Consider the following 18906-nt stretch of genomic DNA (forward strand, 5'->3'; position numbering starts at 1 on the left):
ACTTACCACACTTTGATGTTTTCGGTCACAGTTCTGTCCCTAGAGCGCTAGCAACTAGACATATGCAGTGAGCAACCTAACTCTTTAATACAGTGGTTTAAAGTACTGCAGGCAGTAACTCAGACACCAAATCACAGTGTTTTAATTTGTAATATATTAGAGGGAATGATAGGACTTTCTGCAGTATAAATATCCTATTGAGTAATCTTTATGCTATTAAGTTACAGGGCTTTGAATCCTGGGTCTGAAGAAGGCACCAACCCCTGCTACATCTTTAGTACTGACACCATTTGAAGCCTCATCTTTAGACTCAGGAGGAGACAATCAAAATGAACTGCTTTCACGAGACACAGGGCCAGAAATCAAAACTGTTCAATCCCTCTAGGCCCAGGGACTATTGCAGAAGCGGTGGGTGCATGAGATTTTAAGGGCTGATTTTGAGAAATAGTATTAGTTCAGAGTTTTTCTATAAATTAAACATTAGTATCAAAAGTACACTAATGCAAGACCAGTGTCTGGGCCCATGTGTCAGAATAACATGGTTTCCTTGGAGCACTGATCTGTCTTTCATAGAAAATTTTAAAAGATTATAAAAAGTATATAGAAATCTTACCTTATGGTTAAACTGATTAAAATTAGATAGATTTGTTTATAAGGCTTTATTAAAATCAACTTTAACATTAATAATATACCATACAAAGGTAAAATATGGTTTTCTCTTTTGAAAATTTTTTCATGTAAGAGATGAGATTTTTGTTTACCTTTTGAGTAAAACTACAGAATAAAAAATAGAGGGAGAGAGGGAGACAGATTTAGTTGATCTCATGCTGTGGTTTTTTGTTTTTGTTTTTGTTTTTTTTTTTGAGACGGAGTCTCACTCTGTCACTCAGAATGGTGTGCAGTGACACAGTCTCAGCTCACTGCAACCTCTGTCTCCTGGGTTCAAGTGATTCCCGTGCCTCAGCCTTCCGACTAGCTGGGATTACAGGCATGCGCCTATGCCTAGCTAGCTAATTTTTGTATTTTTTGTAAAGACAGGGTTTCTCCAGGTTGGCCAGGCTGGTCTCAAACTCCTAACCTCAAGTGATCCACCCGCCTTGGCATCCCGAAGTGCTGACATTATAGGTCATACTGTCTTTTGTTTAGGTCTTATTGTTCAGGAAACTGAGTATGCTATCAAAGAGAAAATGTTTTTGTATTATAATTGTGGCTAAATACCTGTTTTATAGTAACTTGTGATCCTATTTTGTGACATCAAGTGTCTTAAACCTTAAACAGGCTTTTCAGCAGCAAATTTTCAAGTTCTAAATTCAGTATTTTTGTTCTTAAATTAACTTTTTTTGGATATTAGGCTTCCTGAAGTCCAAGAGAGACATATTAGGCTTATTTGTTATATTAGAATTACACAGGAAGCATTGTAAATTGTGAGGTAGGATTTAACTCTCTTTGGGTTATATTTATATACATATGTTATTAATACATGTTCCAGGATTTATGACATTCTTGAAATTCTAGTATGTCTAAATATATGTTGTAATAGTTAATGATTATTGTTATTATTATGTTAAATTGTTATACGACACAAATGAACAATTTCCTTGTCATCTGTGTCTTTGACTATGGCTGCCTTAAGACTTCTGTCATCTACAATTGTTGTTTTGCTTTGATCTTTCTCAAAAAAGTCACTTATAATCAGCTACCATCCAGGGCTTGCTTCTTTGGGAGAGTTCATGAAAAGGACTATTGAATTCAGGTTTCTGATAACTTTGGAGATTGTGCCATTGGATGACACAGAAAACTTCCACTGCACTAATTGGAAGGCTGATGTGTTCATACACATTGCTAATCCAATATGATGGAGAGCAGTTGATTGCATGGAGTGAGCTAATGGAGGACTGTAATACTTTTTATGGTTTTTTTTTGAAATATTGCTGATTCTTCTTTTGTCTTTGAGTCAGGATAATTTTTTCTTGAGCTATTTATAACCTTGAAATATACTTTAAGTGTACTGAGTATACATTTGTAAACAAAATTTGAGTCATATTTCTCTCTCTGCCTAATTTTTCCAGAATTTTTAAACTATTTGTGAATATTCTTAATTCATGGCAATGTGTTAGTTTGCATATGTTTAATAAGAATCTGTTTTATTTTATAATGGGACACAGTTGGAGGTTATTTTCCCAAGGCTTTGACTGAAATGGCCTTGTGAGAGGTTCCAGTGAAGCCAGTTCAGGATAGCCTATGTGAACCATGATTCTTGCTGCACTTTGTGTGGGTAATCAGGGCACTAGAAAACTGATGCTTATTTTGCAAGTAGGTTGTCCTACTGTGATTTGTCTTTGATGCAAGTGGGGGAATGGAAAGAGAAAGATGGTCTTTTAGAAGAAAACTCTATATTAACCTTTGATTCCTAAGTGACCACATGGTCACCCATGGTATGGAGCTGCCCACAACGCCTCTCCTCAGCATGGAGCAGCCAGAAAGATCCACGACCTGATTCCCCATTTGAGGAACTGATAAATAAAAAGGCGAGACTGAAACAACAGCTCAGTAATCCTACAGAGTTGTTTCCAGATAAATATAAAAATTGACCCTTCTGGTCTTAAAGCTTGAAACTTAAATTGTTTTATCTGAGTTCCTTCCTCAGGAAGACCTTCAGGACTCTCAAAAAGTATCAAAGAGCTGAAACGCAGTCTCAAAAAGTATCAATGAACTAAAACTCACCAGACCATGGCATTCAATGTGATTCCAGGCCCTTTGTTCACCATGATTGCTTCCTTGCCTATCCCAAGTTCCTACTTTCTCACACATTATTACATTTTTTCCTTGCTATATAAACCCCTACTTTTAGTCAGGGAGATGGATTTGAGATTGAGCTCCCATCTCTTCAGCTGCACCTGCCAATTACAGCCTTCTTCCTTGGCAATACTCATTGTCTCAGTGATTGACTTTCTGTGCAGGAAGCAGAAAGACCTAGAGCGAACCCCTGGTGTTTCAGTAACAGCCACTCATATTGGCTCAGAATAAACCTCTCTAAAATATTTTGCAGAGTTTGTTTTTTTCTGTTGACACCATTAATATGGCATTCTCTCAAGGGCAAAATTCTAGGCCAAAATAAGATCAGCCACAGTTTGTTGGGAGGAGACATTTATTACAAAGGCCATGGCAATATTTTGGGGGTGATGGAACTTTTTATATCCTGACTGCAGTAGTAGTTTCACAACCCCATAATTGTCAAAACTTTCAGAACTATATATTAAAACGGGTGAATTTTACTATAAATTATACTGTAATAAAAGGGGGAAAACACATCTGTATTTGAAAGACTAGACGTGTTATCCATTTAAAAAGGTACATTTCAAACATTGTGTACAGTGATCCAGTTTACATATTTAAAAACAAACACGTGCATTTCTTTAAAGAATATATAACGATTTGCTAGTATCCCTCTGGGGAGTAAAATACGAGGAGGCTTTTATTTTCTATCTATACCCTTATTATTGGTACCATTTTAATCATTGAAAGTAAAAAAGCTGCTTGTAGTTAAATAAACTTCCCCAGGACCTAAATATCTTTTTGTCCAGTGGCCTAGACACACACAGCCGCTTTGCCCCCAACCGAGCACATGGCAGCCCCCTCACCTGGAAGAGCCGTGTCTTCATGTACATGGTGCCGTAGCCTTCCCGGTGGCTGAGGTAAAATGTGCCCGTGAAACTGGAGCCATCTGGCCACATGTAGGTACCCAGGCCATGGCAGTGGTCCCGGTAAAACTGCCCATGGTATGACTGTGAGATGGAGAAGTTGGTGAGAAATTGCTGCTCTTCCAGAACCTGACGGGATGCCCTCAAGGCCAAGCCATCATGCCTGGTTGGCAATGAATGGGGACCACCCGGGGCTGTGGCAGAACTCAGGGGTGCCTGGCATGCAACTATTAGAGTTGGCACCTGAAGCACCCAGAGGGATTACCAGGCAGTCAGCCCGACAGCCAGGCTCCCTCTCTGTCTTCTCCTCAGGTGGGGGACTGTGGGGAGGCTTAAAACTGCCCAGACGTCCTGAGTCTGAGAGCACAGACCTGTCTTCTCCTGGTGACCTTGACCTTAGGTTTGGGGGGTCCTGTCCCCACTCAGGAGCCCCAAGCTGCTGAGCTCCCTGCCAGGTTCACAGGTGACAGGCTGGCCCTGGAGGTTGGCTTTGGGCCCCGGTGGGCACAGGGCAGGACTCTGATTTATACCTCTTTATCACTGGTTGGACACGTGAGCTCCACAAACAACAGGGGTGAGTGTGTCAGAGACTACCCCTCTACCAAGGTCCCCGGGGGGAAACAGAATGTGACATTCATGACAAGGGCTTCCAGCCAGGAGACCCTCATGCTGAGTGCCAGGCACCACCTTTTTCTCAGAAACAGGATGGCCAGGAGTGCACACACAGCCATCATGCTCACAGTCCACCCAGACTTGACCCCGACGTGCAGGGCATGGCAGTTTTCACAGCTTAGTGTCCCTTCCCTTTCTTCTGACAACAGATACCCTCTCCCTACAGAGAGGATTCCCCAGGGGACCCAGCCCCAGAGCCTGGGCCAGGCCTGGCCATCCAGAGGATGTCTTACCCTTGCCCCACCCTTGATGGATTTAACCAGTTCATGCATCCCCAAGCCAGACCAGCATCCTGCTGGGGCCTTTCTCTTTCCCAGGGGTGTTTGATGCCACCCCCAGGAGCTGGGCAGATGGAACAAGGTCAGTCTTAGAACCCCCTCGTGGAAATGGAAAGAGAGAGGGCCTAGTTAGATCATTAGAACCCTGGATCCAGGCAGGCCTGAGGCTACCTCACCCCTGCACTTCCCATTACAAGCGCCAACAGAGGCCTTTTCAGTTTCAGCTGCATTGAACGTGGGCTCAGGACCTAGCCTGGGGGTGCAAAACTTGTTCTCATTTTGTTTTTTAGAACATTCGCTGCCTTCTGCTTAAGCCTAGACACAGGCAGTTTCACCAAGGTAAACATACGAGTTGCTATGGTAATTCATAATTTTTGCCCAGAATAAGAACTTACCTTCTTAAATCACAGCTTCCCAAACCTCATCCTGCGGACCCTAGCAAATCATGGGTGTGATTCTGGAAGCTGGGAAAGATGTTTTTCTCTGGACATTTCTCAAGAAGGAAAGACTTTAGCCTAGCATCCTTCCTACTGATGGGCCTAAAAGTTCCTGTCCCATCACTCCTGGAAGGAGAAAGGCCAGCCACCAGAGGCTCTGGGCGAGGAGTCGGAGAAAGTGTGGAAGCAGTTACCTCGCCTGTGGGCCAAGAGAATTCGCCATATCCAAGCTTCATGTTCAGCCCAAACTCCCCTCGGTACATGCAGCCATCCTGCCACTCCTGCACACCCTGGACGAGCTGGATGTAGGCCTCCTTCAGGTCCTGCGCCCTCAGCGGGCCCTCAGATTCCTCCTCTTCCTTCTCAGAGGATGCTGAAACATCCCTGAAAGGACAGGAGCAGAGGGAGGGAAAAGCAAGATGGCTGCAGTGCCTTCAGTGAGTGCTGAGCACAACCCCTGAGCACAACTCAGCATCAGCATCTCATTTCATCCTACAGCCCTGGGATAGGTGCTGCTGCATCCCCACTCCACGGGAGAGAAAACCAAGGCACAGAGGGTACAGTGATGGCCCAAGGTCACAAAGGAAGTGGAATGCATACTAAGGCTGCCAACGGATAGGGGAGATGCTGCCAGGCCCATCGGCCTGTCCAGCCCAGGCCTGCTGGCAGCATCTCCTGAGATCGACAGCCCTCTGTCCCACTCCAGCTGCCTGCAGGACATGAGTGCCCACAGCAGGGTCCTCATTCAAGGGCCAGCAGTGCCAGCCCCAAACTGGACAGAAAGCAGACTGCCCATACAAGTGGACCCATGGAAGGTCGGAAGGCATCTTGAGAGGCAGCCAGCTCATACTAGGATGGACAGGTGGATGGGTGGACAGATGGATGGATGCAGGGTTGGGGAGTATGCTGCAATGCAAGGAAGCACAAACCAGGGTGGATTTGCCATAACTCACAGGGCATCCATAGACGGATGGGGCATGTCAGATCCCCCACAAATGGACAAGGTGTCTCAGACCACCACAGACAGACAGGGCATCTCAGACCACCAAAGACGTGGTGCCTCAGACCACCAGACGGACAGCGCCTGAGACCACCACAGATGGATGGGGTGTCACCACAGACAGACGGGGCATCTCAGACCACCAAAGACGTGGTGCCTCAGACCACCACAGACGGACAGCGCCTGAGACCACCACAGATGGATGGGGTGTCTCAGACCCCTACAGAAGGACAGGGCGTCCCAGACCAGCACAGGTGGACGGGGTGCCTCAGACCATGAAAGATGGATGGAGCATCTGAGACCCCCACAGATGGACAGGGCATCTCAAAGGGCCTTCCGTTCTCAGCTGTGCAGGGTGAAAGTCCCTGGCCAAGGTGCCGGCAGTGTCCCTGCCTAGGGAGGGTCCTCTTCCTGGTCTGTGGAGCTGCCTTCTCATTGGCTCCCCATATGGTAGTAAGAGAGGATGGGGGAACTCTGGGCTCTTCTGCTTCTCGTAGGTACACTCATCCCATCATGGGCTCCATCCTCACCACTCCATCTAAACCCAACCACCTCCCAAAGTCCATTGTTGGGAAAAGGGCTTGTGGGAAAAGGGCTTGTGGGGTGCCTGTATAAACTGGCCATGAAAATATGGGACAATAAGTTGTGGAAAGCCACAAGAGGCCTCTGAGGAGGAAAGCCTCCTAATTGCCATCATGTTCCCATGCTCAGAGCAAGATCTGGTCTTTTATCTGTAAACATGGTGTTCAAGGAGAAAGACACTCCTTTGAAGCACTGGAATGTGGACAGACGTGCAGGCTCCTAGTTAAGCCCGCTCCCACTAGCTACTCTCCAGTAAGTTAAAGATACGTTGTTTGAGCACAAAGGAGATTCATTTAAACCGCTACTGCTATAGATTATGCGTATGATGCACTACCACCCTTTTACTGTTTTGCCTTGAACATCTGCTTCTCAGATCTAAGTGACTATACTCAATAAATAGGGTGGAGACCAGAGCTCTGAGCCTTTTGCGGCCTCCATTTTGCAACTGGCCCCCTGGCTCCCCACCTTTCAACTCTTAACCTGTCTCTTTTCAATCCTTTGTCCCCACCAGACTTTGGGTACCCTACGGGTGGTGTTGAGGCTGGTCCTCAATACCCATCACACTGGGCCAGGGCTGGGACTGTGTTTTGGAGCCCCACAAACAGGGACAAGCACGATGGAGTGACAGGGACCTCGTGAGATGCTGCAGTGAGGCTCCGGGGCAGCCCCTGGCTCAAAGCAGCCCTTGCTGCGAACGACAGAGCTGTGAAGATGGGGGCAACTCGGGAGCCCCATCTCGCGAGGGAAACGTTCCCTCCGTCCACTAGGCGGCGACACGGGTGGCAGAGTGTGCAGGCAGGGACAGGAGAAGGTTCCCATTAAATCCATCTATTGTCGTTTTCCTCAGTGGCTGCTGATACAGCGTTGGGGCTTTCGGATTCCTCCAGAAACTAGTTTCTCAGGGAGTAACACAGTTCAGCGATTTTTACTGCTTGCCTGAAGGAGAATCCCCGCTAACCCCAGGCCCCAGGTCAGGGTCGGACCTCCCTGCCAGAGGGTCCCCCGCACCTTGTGGCGAAGACAGCGTAATCCTCCAGCGGCCCCAGCTCCTCGGCAGCAGAGGTCTCGCCGCCCTTCCCCTCCAGCGGGCGTTGGGGGCTGGCAGCCCCGGAGACTTCGTGGTCTAAGCTAAAGGAGGCACGGCCCCCTTCCATGTCTGTGGTCTTCCAACCTGGAAGCAACGTCAGGACCGCACATTTGCCCCCAGGGCTCCCGCCGGGAACTCGGAGAGCGCCCGAGGCCCCGCCCGCAGCCCCTGAGCCTCGGAGAACCCAAGACCCTCCCTGAACCGCGCCGGAGCCTGGGCCGCCACCCACCGGCCCCGGGCCACCATCCCTGGGAGTCCTCAGGGAGGCCAGTCCGAACCATGGGCAAACTTCGCCCGCGTCCCCAGGTGTCCCTGTCCCTTCGTGGGCGGGAATCACAGCAAGGGCGGTCGCTGTCACGTGGCCCGCGCCCACTATCGTCCAAGGAGCGCCGCTTACAGCGGGTCTCAGCCAACGGGCCTCGGAAGCCAGCGCTCGAGGGTGGGCTCGGGAGACGCCGCGCCCACCTAACCCCACACCCCCAGCCCTTCGGCCCCTCCCCGGGGTGGGGACGGCGAGCCTGGCCCCCACCCGCCGCCCTACCGAGCTCCGGGATCCCCCTAGCCCCGGCTCCCAGCGCCCCTGCCGCGGGACCGCACCAAGCAAGGCTCGGAGAGCTCGCGTCGGACAGCACGGAGACCGACGAGACCGCAGCCGCAGCGGACGCCAGCGCTCCCGCCCCGACTACTCGCCAGCCCTGCGCCTCCGGAAAGCGTCGCGTTTCCCTGGAGACAGCCCCGCCCAGTGCCCGCGGCCACTCTGCGGCTCCACCAATCCCCGCGCCAGGACGCACCCGGCCCCGCCCACGGGCGTGCCCGCCCTCTGTGACTTCAGCGGCTCAGGTGCGGGCCGCCAGCCCGGCCTGGGTCCCAGCCTCCCGCTGACCCGGTCAGCCCCTGGGCTGAGTGCCCCTGGTAGAGAAAGCGCTAAATTCCCCCAACACTCCCGTGAAGGCGGCACGGGGAGCGCCGTGGGACACCTGAGGAAACTAAGGCCCAAGTGTTAACTTGCCCTGATCACCTGGCACGTGGAGCCACAGCTTGATCAAGCCCTGCCTGATTCCAGCCCCAGCCTTTGTCCATTCGGTAAATGTGGAGGGCGCAAGGGGAGCTGGAGGCCTGCGGAGGGAACGAGATGAGGGAGGCCGCAGGAGTCACCGCAGAGAAAAGGGATTGGCTGTCTTGGACCAAGGGTCTTGGGGAAGGCTTGCGGGAGAGAGGATTCCTGATGGGGCTTCGCAGGATGCACAGGAGCTCTCCAGGCTACAGAGCGCATTTCAGGAACTGGACTGGGATGTACAGAGGCACCACGGTGGGAAACAGCTGGGCCTTCCTGGAAAGAGAGGAGAGGCTCTTGGAGGGGCAGGGCTTGCGTTTCTCAACACAGACTGCCTCTGAGAACAGGGGAGGGTGTGTGAAGAGCCGATGCCCCGGCCGTCCCCACTAACTTTCCAGGGACTAAGGCTGGGCCAGGATTCTGGGGTTCTAGGGGCACTGCCTCCACATGCCAGTGCCTGTCTCTGAGTTCACTTCTCTCTACAGTAAAATCTCATACCACGACCCAGTACAAACAACTCAGAAAACTGTTTCATTAAAAGTTCACAATACTACATGCATGCACTCCAATATTTTCATGTAGTCTACTATTTCTCTAAAAACTAAAATGCTTATCATGACCCACAGAATTGATTTCACAACTCACATTAGTTGTGAATTACAACTTGCTAAGGAGTCAGAACCAACATGTAGAAACGCTCCGTTCTTAGCAAGTACATTCTGGTTACGCTGTGGGGGACTAGCACCAAGTCCAGGAGACAGAGGCTGGCCCAGACTGTGTGTGGCAATGAGGTGCAGAGACATTTAGGATGAATTGGTTCCCCAACCATTAGCTCAATGGTGTGGGAGCATGATGGTTCAAGTAGCAGGCTTTGGAGCAGAAAACCCACCTCAACCATCCTCCAACCATAAAGGGTGATGATTCATGAATCAGTCCACAAGGAGGGACTTCAGGTTTTGTTTGATTCATTTAAGTGGCCCAACAGTCCAAGGTCCAAGGCATCAAGGACCTTGGCTCTCCCATCTCCTCTGCTTTCACCCAAGGCTGGCTTCCCCTTATGGTCATGAGAGAACAGAGGAGCCTACCAAAGTGCTCTCTCCTCCATGGGTTATTAGACACCAAGCCCATTTCCAGAGCAGTCACAGGAGTGTGGCCTTTACTTTTGGCCAGAGATAGGGCCAACTCCTAGAAGGTGGAGGGAAACAGTGTCCCAACCTAATCAATGGCTACCATGAACTATGGGGAAAAAAAGGGAATTCCACTCCTTCTCCATCCCAGGAAAGCTGGAGTCCTTCCTTAGGGTGGAGGAAGTGGGAAATAGATGCTGTTAAGACCTGCACGGAGGTGATGTCTGGAGCTGCAACCAGTGAAGACCTGCCTGCAGACATATATGAGTCTTTAGCTCAAGAATGAACCCCAGGCTGCAATAAAGATCTGAGTTACCAATGCTAGATGGCTGATGGAACAAAGCAATGAAGATAACCCCGAGAGAGACTTCTAAAACTGAGACTTCAATCGCTAAATGTCTGCAGGGCTGTGAGACAGTTACTTTTCACTGTATCCATTCCCTGAAAATTACCAGACGTCAGAAAAATTGAAGGGATCTTAAATGGCAACTTAATGGTCATTAAGTGATATTAAATTGTTTAAAGTTACAATGCTGACCCCAATAAATTACTGAGCTAGAGCAAAAGGAATATTGTGGTCTATGAAGAAGTCATGAAAACAGAAATTAGTTTTATGAGCCATGTGTTACAATACACAGAAAAAAATGCACCAGTTACAAAGCGGGTCACAAAAAGGAATAAACGTAAAGCCGACAACGCAGTCACTAGGGAAAGGGGAAACACACGGGAACCACGCAGCTCGCCGTCCACAGGCACGGGGCAACCACGGGGCCCTAGCCGAACGACGGGGGCACGCAGTGGGCAGGCCCCGGCGAGCCACGCCTCCGCGCCAGGCACCGCAGTGGAGCGGACAGGGGCGCCGCTCGGCGCAGGCGCGAGCCCAGTACCGCAGGCCGCCGGGGCAGGGAGGACGGAGCCTGAGGACAGCGAGCAGGGGACGCAGAGCGGTCCAAGGCGCCGGAGCCCTGGCGAGGCCCAAGCCTTCTGCCATGCCCCGGCCCCCACGAGGCCCAAGCCCCCTGCCCCGGCCAGGCGCCCACGGGAGGCCCAAGTCCCGGCCTGGTCCACCTCGGAGGCCTCTAGGACCCGGGGGCGCCCGGCGGCCCGCCCGGCTCCCACAAATAGACTCCTGGGTGGGTGCCTGAGCCCCAAAAATAGATCCTCAGGGCGGGCGCCCGAGCCCCAGGCAGACTCTTCGTCGGGCGCCATGGGGCCGGGAGACGCGGGGCGCCGCGTGCCCGCCTCGCCAGTGCCGCCGCCGTTCGTGCGCGTCGCGCCCTCGCTCTTCCTCGGGAGCGCGCGCGCCGCGGGCGCGGAGGAGCAGCTGGCGCGCGCGGGAGTCACGCTGTGCGTCAACGTCTCCCGCCAGCAGCCCGGCCCGCGCGCGCCCGGCGTGGCAGAGCTGCGCGTGCCCGTGTTCGACGACCCGGCAGAGGACCTGCTGGCGCACCTGGAGCCCACGTGCGCAGCCATGGAGGCCGCAGTGCGCGGCGGCGGCGCCTGCCTAGTGTACTGCAAAAACGGCCGCAGCCGCTCGGCCGCCGTCTGCACCGCCTACCTTATGAGGCACCGAGGCCTCAGCCTGGCGCAGGCTTTCCAGGTGGGCGGGCCTTCAGGGGACCGGTGTTTCGAGAGGGGCGTGTCTTCCGGGGACGGGTTTTCCGGGCGTGGCAGGCTTCGGGATTGGGAGAGGTACTTCCGGGAGGGGCGGGTCTCTCTCGTAAGGGCGGGCTTAGGGAAGCGGAGAGGCACTTCCGGGTTGGGCGGGGCCCACTCTTAGAACAGGGCCCGCTTTGGCACTTTCTGGCCATTAGGGCGACTTGGGGTTATTCAATGCACTTCTTGTTTGCAGATGGTGAAGAGCGCTCGCCCGGTAGCGGAACCCAACCCGGGCTTCTGGTCTCAGCTCCAGAAGTATGAGGAGGCCCTGCAGGCACAGTCCTGCCTGCAGGGAGAGCCCCCAGCCTCAGGGTTGGGCCCTGAGGCTTGAAGCTTGAAGCTTGAAGGCCTACTGCCTGGAGGAAGGATGTTCCTGCACTGATACTGGAGGCTGGTCTTTACCCTGCTTCCTCACTGGCACATCGAGTTTTCCTTTTTGTGTGTGTGTGAAACAGTGCTTTTAATTTTATATTTCTGGCTGAGCTGATGAACAAATTATCTTACAGACACAAAAAGAAATACATTTGGTAAAACACTGAAGACAAATTAAGAAAAAGTAAATAGGGGTCCTCCATTATTTATACCCCAGAATCTTGAGTGTTTGGGAGTGCCAGCGCATTCTACCAGTCTCAGTGAAGGACATGAGTACAGACTACAGTCATCAGAATCTGAGTCATAGGTGAAATCAGGAAAAGCAACTCTTCTTACGTTTATTTTTAGTAGTGTTGTAAGAATGGACTGGTTCTTCCTGCGTGACCACAGATGCTTCTGTTTGAGAAAATGCATACCCACGTGAGACATTTAGAGCTACAGCGCTGTTGATGAAGACATTGTTGAAGGGCAACTTGGGGGATTGGGGAAATATTCTCTTCACCAGCCCCTCTGCAATAGAGCTGGAGCCTATAGGAGTTCGGACGATTACGGACATCCCTTTTCTTTCTTTCTTTCTTTCTTTTTTTTTTTGTTTGAGACGGAGTCTCCCTTGCCCAGGCTGCAGTGCAGTGGCGCAATCCCGGCTCACTGCAACCTCCGCCTCCCGGGTTCACGCCATTCTCCTACCTCAGCCTCCCGAGTAGCTGGAACTACAGGCATGTGCCACCACACCCGGCTAGTTTTTTTGTATTTTTAGTAGAGACGGGGTTTCACCATGTTAGCCTGGATGGTCTCAATCTCCTGACCTCATGATCCACTCACCTCGGCCTCCCAGAGTGCTGGGATTACAGGCGTGAGCCACCGTGCCTGGCCTCCTTTTTCTATTACTAGAGAACTTCAGAACATTAAGAATTTCAAAAGCGAATTTTCTCCCATAGCTTCTATGGTGACAGAGTATGGTGTTCCTGTAGTGAAAACAAAGCCAAGTTTTTTTGCTCCTTTCACTAAAGCTGCTTCATCTGGGGAGGAAGCCTGGTAGATTACATATTTCCATCTCTCTCAGGGATAACAGTGTGGCATGCAGATAACAGGGTAAGAAATTGTTCTATATAGTTTTCTGTGGGATGGCCATTCTCAATGTTCTCAAATAAATTGTGGTCATTAAAATGTCAGGGCTTGGATGGAAGAAGGTGTTGCACCATAAATTACACCTGCAGTGGTACACTTCTTAAATCTCTTAATATTGCAAGTGAGCGTTCCCATTTTATCAGAAAATAGATATTTTACCTGCTCAAGTTCTTCACTGAGATTGAATGTGCTGACCATAGTGTGGACACTATTTAGTTTATAATGCACATCTTGATCCTAGTTTATAAACTGGGCCTGAATATATTTCACAATTTCCATAGTGACCAGCAGACTAACGGGGATAAGGTTCTGTTATACAATGATGAACACCAGTATGTCAAATACAATGCCGTGAGCTGGAATCTTCTTTCAGGTACCAAATGTCGCCATACTTTTTATTCCATAGCATGGCTCCCACACAGCTCACCATGGACATGACCAGAGCAGCAGGAACCAAAGGGAGACCCACACATTGTCACTTTCTGATCTCGAGGTGATTTGACAGAATTCTGCAGGAATTTGATTTCAAATCCAGTGTAAACAGCTATGCCAGTGATCCACTGAGCCTTTCTTTTTTTTTTCTTTTTTTTTTTTTTTTTTCTTGAGACAGTCTCACTCTGTCAACTAGGCTGGAGTGCAGTAGCGCCATCTCGGCTCACTGCAAGCTCCGCCTCCTGGCTTCATGCCATTCTTCTGCCTCAACCTCCTGAGTAGCTGGGACTACAGGCACCCGCCACTACGCACGGCTAATTTTTTTGTATTTTTAGTAGAGACGGAGTTTCACTGTGTTAGCCAGGATGGTCTATGATCTCCTGACCTCGTGATCTGCCCGCCTCAGCCTCCTAAAGTGCTGGGATTACAGGCGTGAGCCACCGCGCCCAGTCAGTCTACTGAGCATTTCTAAGCTGTTTACCTCTTAACAAGACCTGGTCAGGCCCAACTGGAACAGGGCTTTTACCACTTAGGCCGCAGCTCAGCTATTGAAATGATGATCAGGTGCTTCACAGTCTGTTTTTCCAGATAGGTCTAACAGCTGGTTTTCTGTTTGCATTTCAGCTGTTTCTGGCAAAGCCTGCCATGTCTTACATTTGTCTCTTTCCAGATTAGATGTTGCTATATAAACACATCGACTGAGGCTCACTGGAACACATCAAGACTGTGTCTGCAGGAAGGAGCTCCCCGTTCGAGGCCTTCACAGTGTCACCACATTCACCTCTTTCCACTTAATCATGTGCCGTGAATCCTGTCGTAACAGTCTTGTGTTCCTTAACTATTTTGTCTGCATGTCATTTATAATGTATAACCTCTTTAATGCCTGAAATCCTAAGAATAATCGTCACAGGTAAGAGGGTTGTATATTTCCCGTTGGAGACACATCTGGAATTTGCTGCAATAAAGTAATAAGAAAGCATTGGCAGCTGTGGTAAACTGCAGATTCAAAAATTGAGGGAGAAATGACACTGTACTTGACTGTACATATAATTGTTGACTATGGGTTGCAGAAATTTCTCTCGAGCATCATCACCACTTTTGCTCAGTTATCAGTAGTAATAACAGCAATCAAAACTAAAACTGCTCCAGATGCCTCTCTAGGAAGTATGGTTTTCCATCCTTCCTACTGCTTTCTTCACAAGAGAATCCTCCACCTCAGTGGCAGGCTGAAGGGCCCAGTCCGCGGTCTTGCTGCCAGTGACCTCCCAGCTCCATGGTCCCGCTGCACCATGGCCGCCCAGTGCACCTGCCTCCACACTGAGTTTTCATTTTTCCCAGTTAAGCTCCATCTTCCTGAAATGCAGCTCAAGAGGGTCTCTGTCCCCTCTTGATGGTGGGGCAGGGGTCTGTGCATCAGACTGCACAGACCCCTGCACCACCACATGCTCCGTCCTCTCCCTGTGGTCACCTCAGCTTATTAAGCCTTGGTAAGGAAAATCTAAACCACTTATGGAACTGTGGGCGGAAAGAAACTGAATGCAGGGAGAAGGCTGGGGAGCCAAGGACAGGAGATGGGACACAGGGGAGTCACAGGGACCTGCCACCCAGATCCTCACTGCCTGATGTCCTGGCTCTGGAGGTGCCAGCAGAGCCTCCTGCCCACCAGCTGCTGAAGCCACAGGGCATCTCCTTCCTCCCACCTCCCGGACCACTCACTGGTCACATCTTGGCACCGCACATGGGAAGCCCCTACTGTGACAGGCAGGGGAGGAGGCTGTACTGACGGATGGCCCAGTGAGGGAACCTGGGGGGCTTTCAGCATCTGCACCCCTCTCCTACTTTGACCTGTTTCACCAACACTGCACCCCAACCTAAAGTCACATAGCTACTGTCAAGCCTGCAAAGGCTGCCTCTCCCGCCTTGGGAGGGTGGAGCCCCATAAGCCACCACTGGAGGCATCCGAGCATGTTGATTCCTTCTCTAGTTCAGACACAACCTCTCCTGGACATCCTGTGGCCTAAAGACTATCCTAGAATCAACACTCCTTAAATAAGAGTGGGGAAAGAAAAGAAAAATGTGTGTAATACATGTGAATCACAGATCATGTAGTCATTGGTTAATATATACACATACATGTATGTATATTCTGTATGTGGCAATGAGTAAAATACTGTGGTTGGCGCTTATCTGCTTTTTCCAATACTCGTTCCATGTTCTACCCTCAGCCAGTGCCTAAGCTGCTTGTGGCCTTCACCTGGTGGCGTGACTTGATCCTTAATTTTTAAGGCCCCAGGCCCTGCATGGCCGCCCACACAGGTGCTGTGGCCTCTGTTACCTGTACTGCACCACTAGAGAGAAGTAGGAGGCACCACTCTTCCTGGCCCCCAAGCCTCACGAAGCCTCATGCCCACCTGCCAGAGCCAGTCCTGTGTTGTCTCATGCTTCCGTGGCTGGGCCGTGTCTGAGCCACCCTCCCAGTGAGACCCGGTTGTGTTCCTAAGCAAAAGCATCCCACCTGGGGACCCACCAGCTCTGATGCAGCAGAGCCCAAAGCTGGGGGGATGGGAAGCACGACTTTGTGAGCCAGGCGTGGGGGTGGTAGTGAGAAGGGCCTTCTCCCACGCCTTGTGCACCTGGGCCTCAAGCTTGGGCCACACCTTGTCGGTCGCTGACCCTCTATGCCCAGTGTCACCAGTCAGCACCACCCATCGCTGTGTACCACGGCCCCCATCATAAGCTGGTGCCTGGGGCAGCCCCCATCTCTGTGGAGGGCTTGCCTGCCGCTGGCCTCTCTAGATAAGCTCCTCATGACTCATGCAACCTTTTCAACAGCCGGAAGTAAGCAGTTGCCAGTCTCCACTAGCAGGTGAGGAACCCTGGCTTGGAGAGCGGGGAGGACCTGGGCCTGCGGTTCCCCTGCGGCTCAGCCCTGCTCACAGCACCCTGATGAAAACCTCGGCTACCCTTGCCTCAGGGCAGGGCACACCCTTTACCTGCTGACCTGGCCCTGGTGACAAGAGGACAAGGGCAGCAGGGCCCCGGCCAGGTTGAAGGACATCTGTGGGACACATCAGACCTTTTTAGCCCACCAGCTCCGTCTGAGAACTGGTAGCTCCCTGGTCCTCTGTCTGGGGAGGACGCGGCCCCGTCTGAACACTGCTTTTTCCTGGAAGTTTTGCTGCCCTCCCTAGCCCGCTGGAACCCTCCATGCCCACACCCACCTCCTAGTGGGTGAAGCCAGGGAGCCCTCCCTCAGGCGCATCAGGGGAAGACTGGGGTGCAGATGCCGCGCAGCCACTTCATTGCACTGATCACCAAAAAGCTGGAATATGAAAATTCCTGTGGGAGAAACCCAGGGCTGACAGTCCCGACGTCCAGGCTCCTCTTCCTGGGTTAGAGAAATCAGAGGTGCCTGCCCCGGCCTGGCTGCGGCGCAGCCTCCCGCCGCCAGGGGATGCCGGGCAGGCGGGGGCGGGGCCTCCTCGGGCGGGGCGGGGCCGGCGCGAGAGGCGCCCGCAGCGCAATTGCAGACCCCGCCCTCTCGGCCCAGCCGCGCCTCCCGCACCGTGGGGTGCAGTAGGGCAGCTCCTGGCATAAGCGTTCGAAGCACACTTGTGGACCCCCAGGGAGGAGGTGCCACAGCAACTCTAGACTCCTGTGTGCAGAACTGGCCGCGGAGAGGTGCCCAGGGCAAGACCCCAACCTCTGCTCCCTGAGTCCAGTGCGGGGCTTAGGGTGGCAAGCCCCCAAGCTCCCTGTGGTGACTTGCCCCCCCGGGCGGCCAGGCCCAGCTCGTGTGGCACCGCGTGTGCAGAACTGAGGTTCTTCCAGCCAGGTACATGGCCCGGTGGGCTCTGGAGAGCCTGTAGAACTGGGGGTGCCCTCGAAAACAGTATGCCCTTGGCACTGCAGGGCCCCACCGGGCAGGGCGCTGGGGGCAGTGAGGAGGGTCCCATCCCAGTTGTCTTCCCCGTCAGCCTTGGATGCAAGGCTGATCTTCACCTTTGAGTGACTGTGTAAGCCTAGGGGCTCCTGGTGAGTTTGGGATGGGTGCCCCAAGATCGTGACCGTGTCCCTGAAGAGGGCACGTGGGCACCTGAGGTCCTATGGGAAAAGTGAAATGATGCCTCAGTGCTCTGTCCCGCAAACGTGAACACACTCTCCCTCTCATCCTTCCTTCCCGCCCCACGGAAGGAGGGTAGACACGGAGGGTTACACATCGGGGAGGCTGAGTCCAGACACAGGAAACACTACTCAGGGCTGACGCTGAGTCAAGTGCGGTACCCGAGTCCAGCCCTGCACTGCCACACCTCAGTGCAGCAGAGGAGAGCGGTGTCCTGGGTTCCTGCATAGTTCCCCAGCCCCAGAAGCCCCTTGTCCCTAGGAATTTGAATTCTTACTTGATGACAACAGCGACATCATGGTGGCTCCTGTTATTCCACAGCCTCAAAATTCACCCGCTGGGAGCTCACTAGCAGCTTCTGCCAGGCAAGTAGCCCTTCCCTCGGGGCTCAGGCTCCTGGACAGGCTCAGCCTTGGGCAGCCTTCGCCAGGTCCGCAGAGAATAGCGTTGGGAAGGGTGGACCTGGCGGATGGGGTGGGGACAGGCAGGCCAAGCCCTCGTTCGTACCCCAGCACAGGGCTTCTAATGAGAGGTTCCCAGCGCTGCCCAGAGGAACTTCTGCGATTGTGGAAATGATTCCTGCCTGCTTTGTCCATTAGCCACTCCTCCCAGCAAGACACACACACTCACTCGCTCCACCTGCCACCAAGGAACTGAACTTCTAACTGTATTTAATTCGCACCTAAATGGCCACACGTGGTTGGTGGGTGCTGTAGTTGACAGCGCGGCGTGAAGGCTCCGGAGCTCCTCGCACCGCAGGACCCACAGCACAGACCACACCGGTAGACTTGGGGGAGTGGCAGGGGCGCCAGGAGAATCCTGCCTTGCCCGTGGCCCCGGATGGAAGAATGACATTGAGTTCGCGACGCTGCGCTCCTCGGGAGCACGAACCACACCTGGAAGCTGCCTGCCCCGGTGGCCCCAAGGTTCCCAGGTCCCTTCAGCGGCTGCCCCCGGGGCCTGGCCGGCAGTGTCCGGGAGGGAGCAGCGATCCCGCCTCCAGGGATCTCCCGGGCGCCGCCTGGGGAGGGAGCGAGGGGCTGGGGGTGCTGCTCGGCGCTCGCACCCACCTCGGCTCCCAACACAGCGCCCGGCCCCGCCTCGGTCCCGACTCCCCGCGGCCCTGGCTCGGCCCTCCCGCCCGGCGCCCCCGGTCCCGCGCCCCGGCCCACCGCACAGCGCCCGGCGGCGGCGAGGCGGGGCGGGCGGGGCGGCGCACGGCGGGGCCGGGGCCGGCGGCTCCCGGCGCGACTT

General features: G+C 52.7%; 1 protein-coding gene and 1 long non-coding RNA gene across 2 annotated transcripts in view; one reads left to right on the forward strand and one right to left on the reverse strand.

Annotated features, from left to right (window-relative positions):
• Nucleotides 1-11411, reverse strand: part of ANKMY1 (ankyrin repeat and MYND domain containing 1) — a 67815-nt gene extending 56404 nt beyond the window's left edge. Inside the window, exons 1-4 of the mRNA XM_031651721.1 lie at nucleotides 11192-11411; nucleotides 7679-7841; nucleotides 5283-5472; nucleotides 3642-3785 (exon numbers count right to left, since the gene is read on the reverse strand). Of these exons, the coding sequence (XP_031507581.1) occupies nucleotides 3642-3785; nucleotides 5283-5472; nucleotides 7679-7841; nucleotides 11192-11411 (717 nt within the window). The remainder of the gene's footprint in view (nucleotides 1-3641; nucleotides 3786-5282; nucleotides 5473-7678; nucleotides 7842-11191) is intronic.
• LOC116269221 lies at nucleotides 8640-10504 on the forward strand. The gene is made up of 2 exons (XR_004176681.1): nucleotides 8640-8840; nucleotides 10090-10504. It is a non-coding gene; the product is annotated as an uncharacterized LOC116269221 (long non-coding RNA).
• Nucleotides 11412-18906: the final 7495 nt, after the last annotated feature.

The sequence above is a fragment of the Papio anubis genome, chromosome 10 (genome assembly GCF_008728515.1).
Source record: "Papio anubis isolate 15944 chromosome 10, Panubis1.0, whole genome shotgun sequence".
NCBI classification, from domain to species: Eukaryota; Metazoa; Chordata; class Mammalia; order Primates; family Cercopithecidae; genus Papio; species Papio anubis.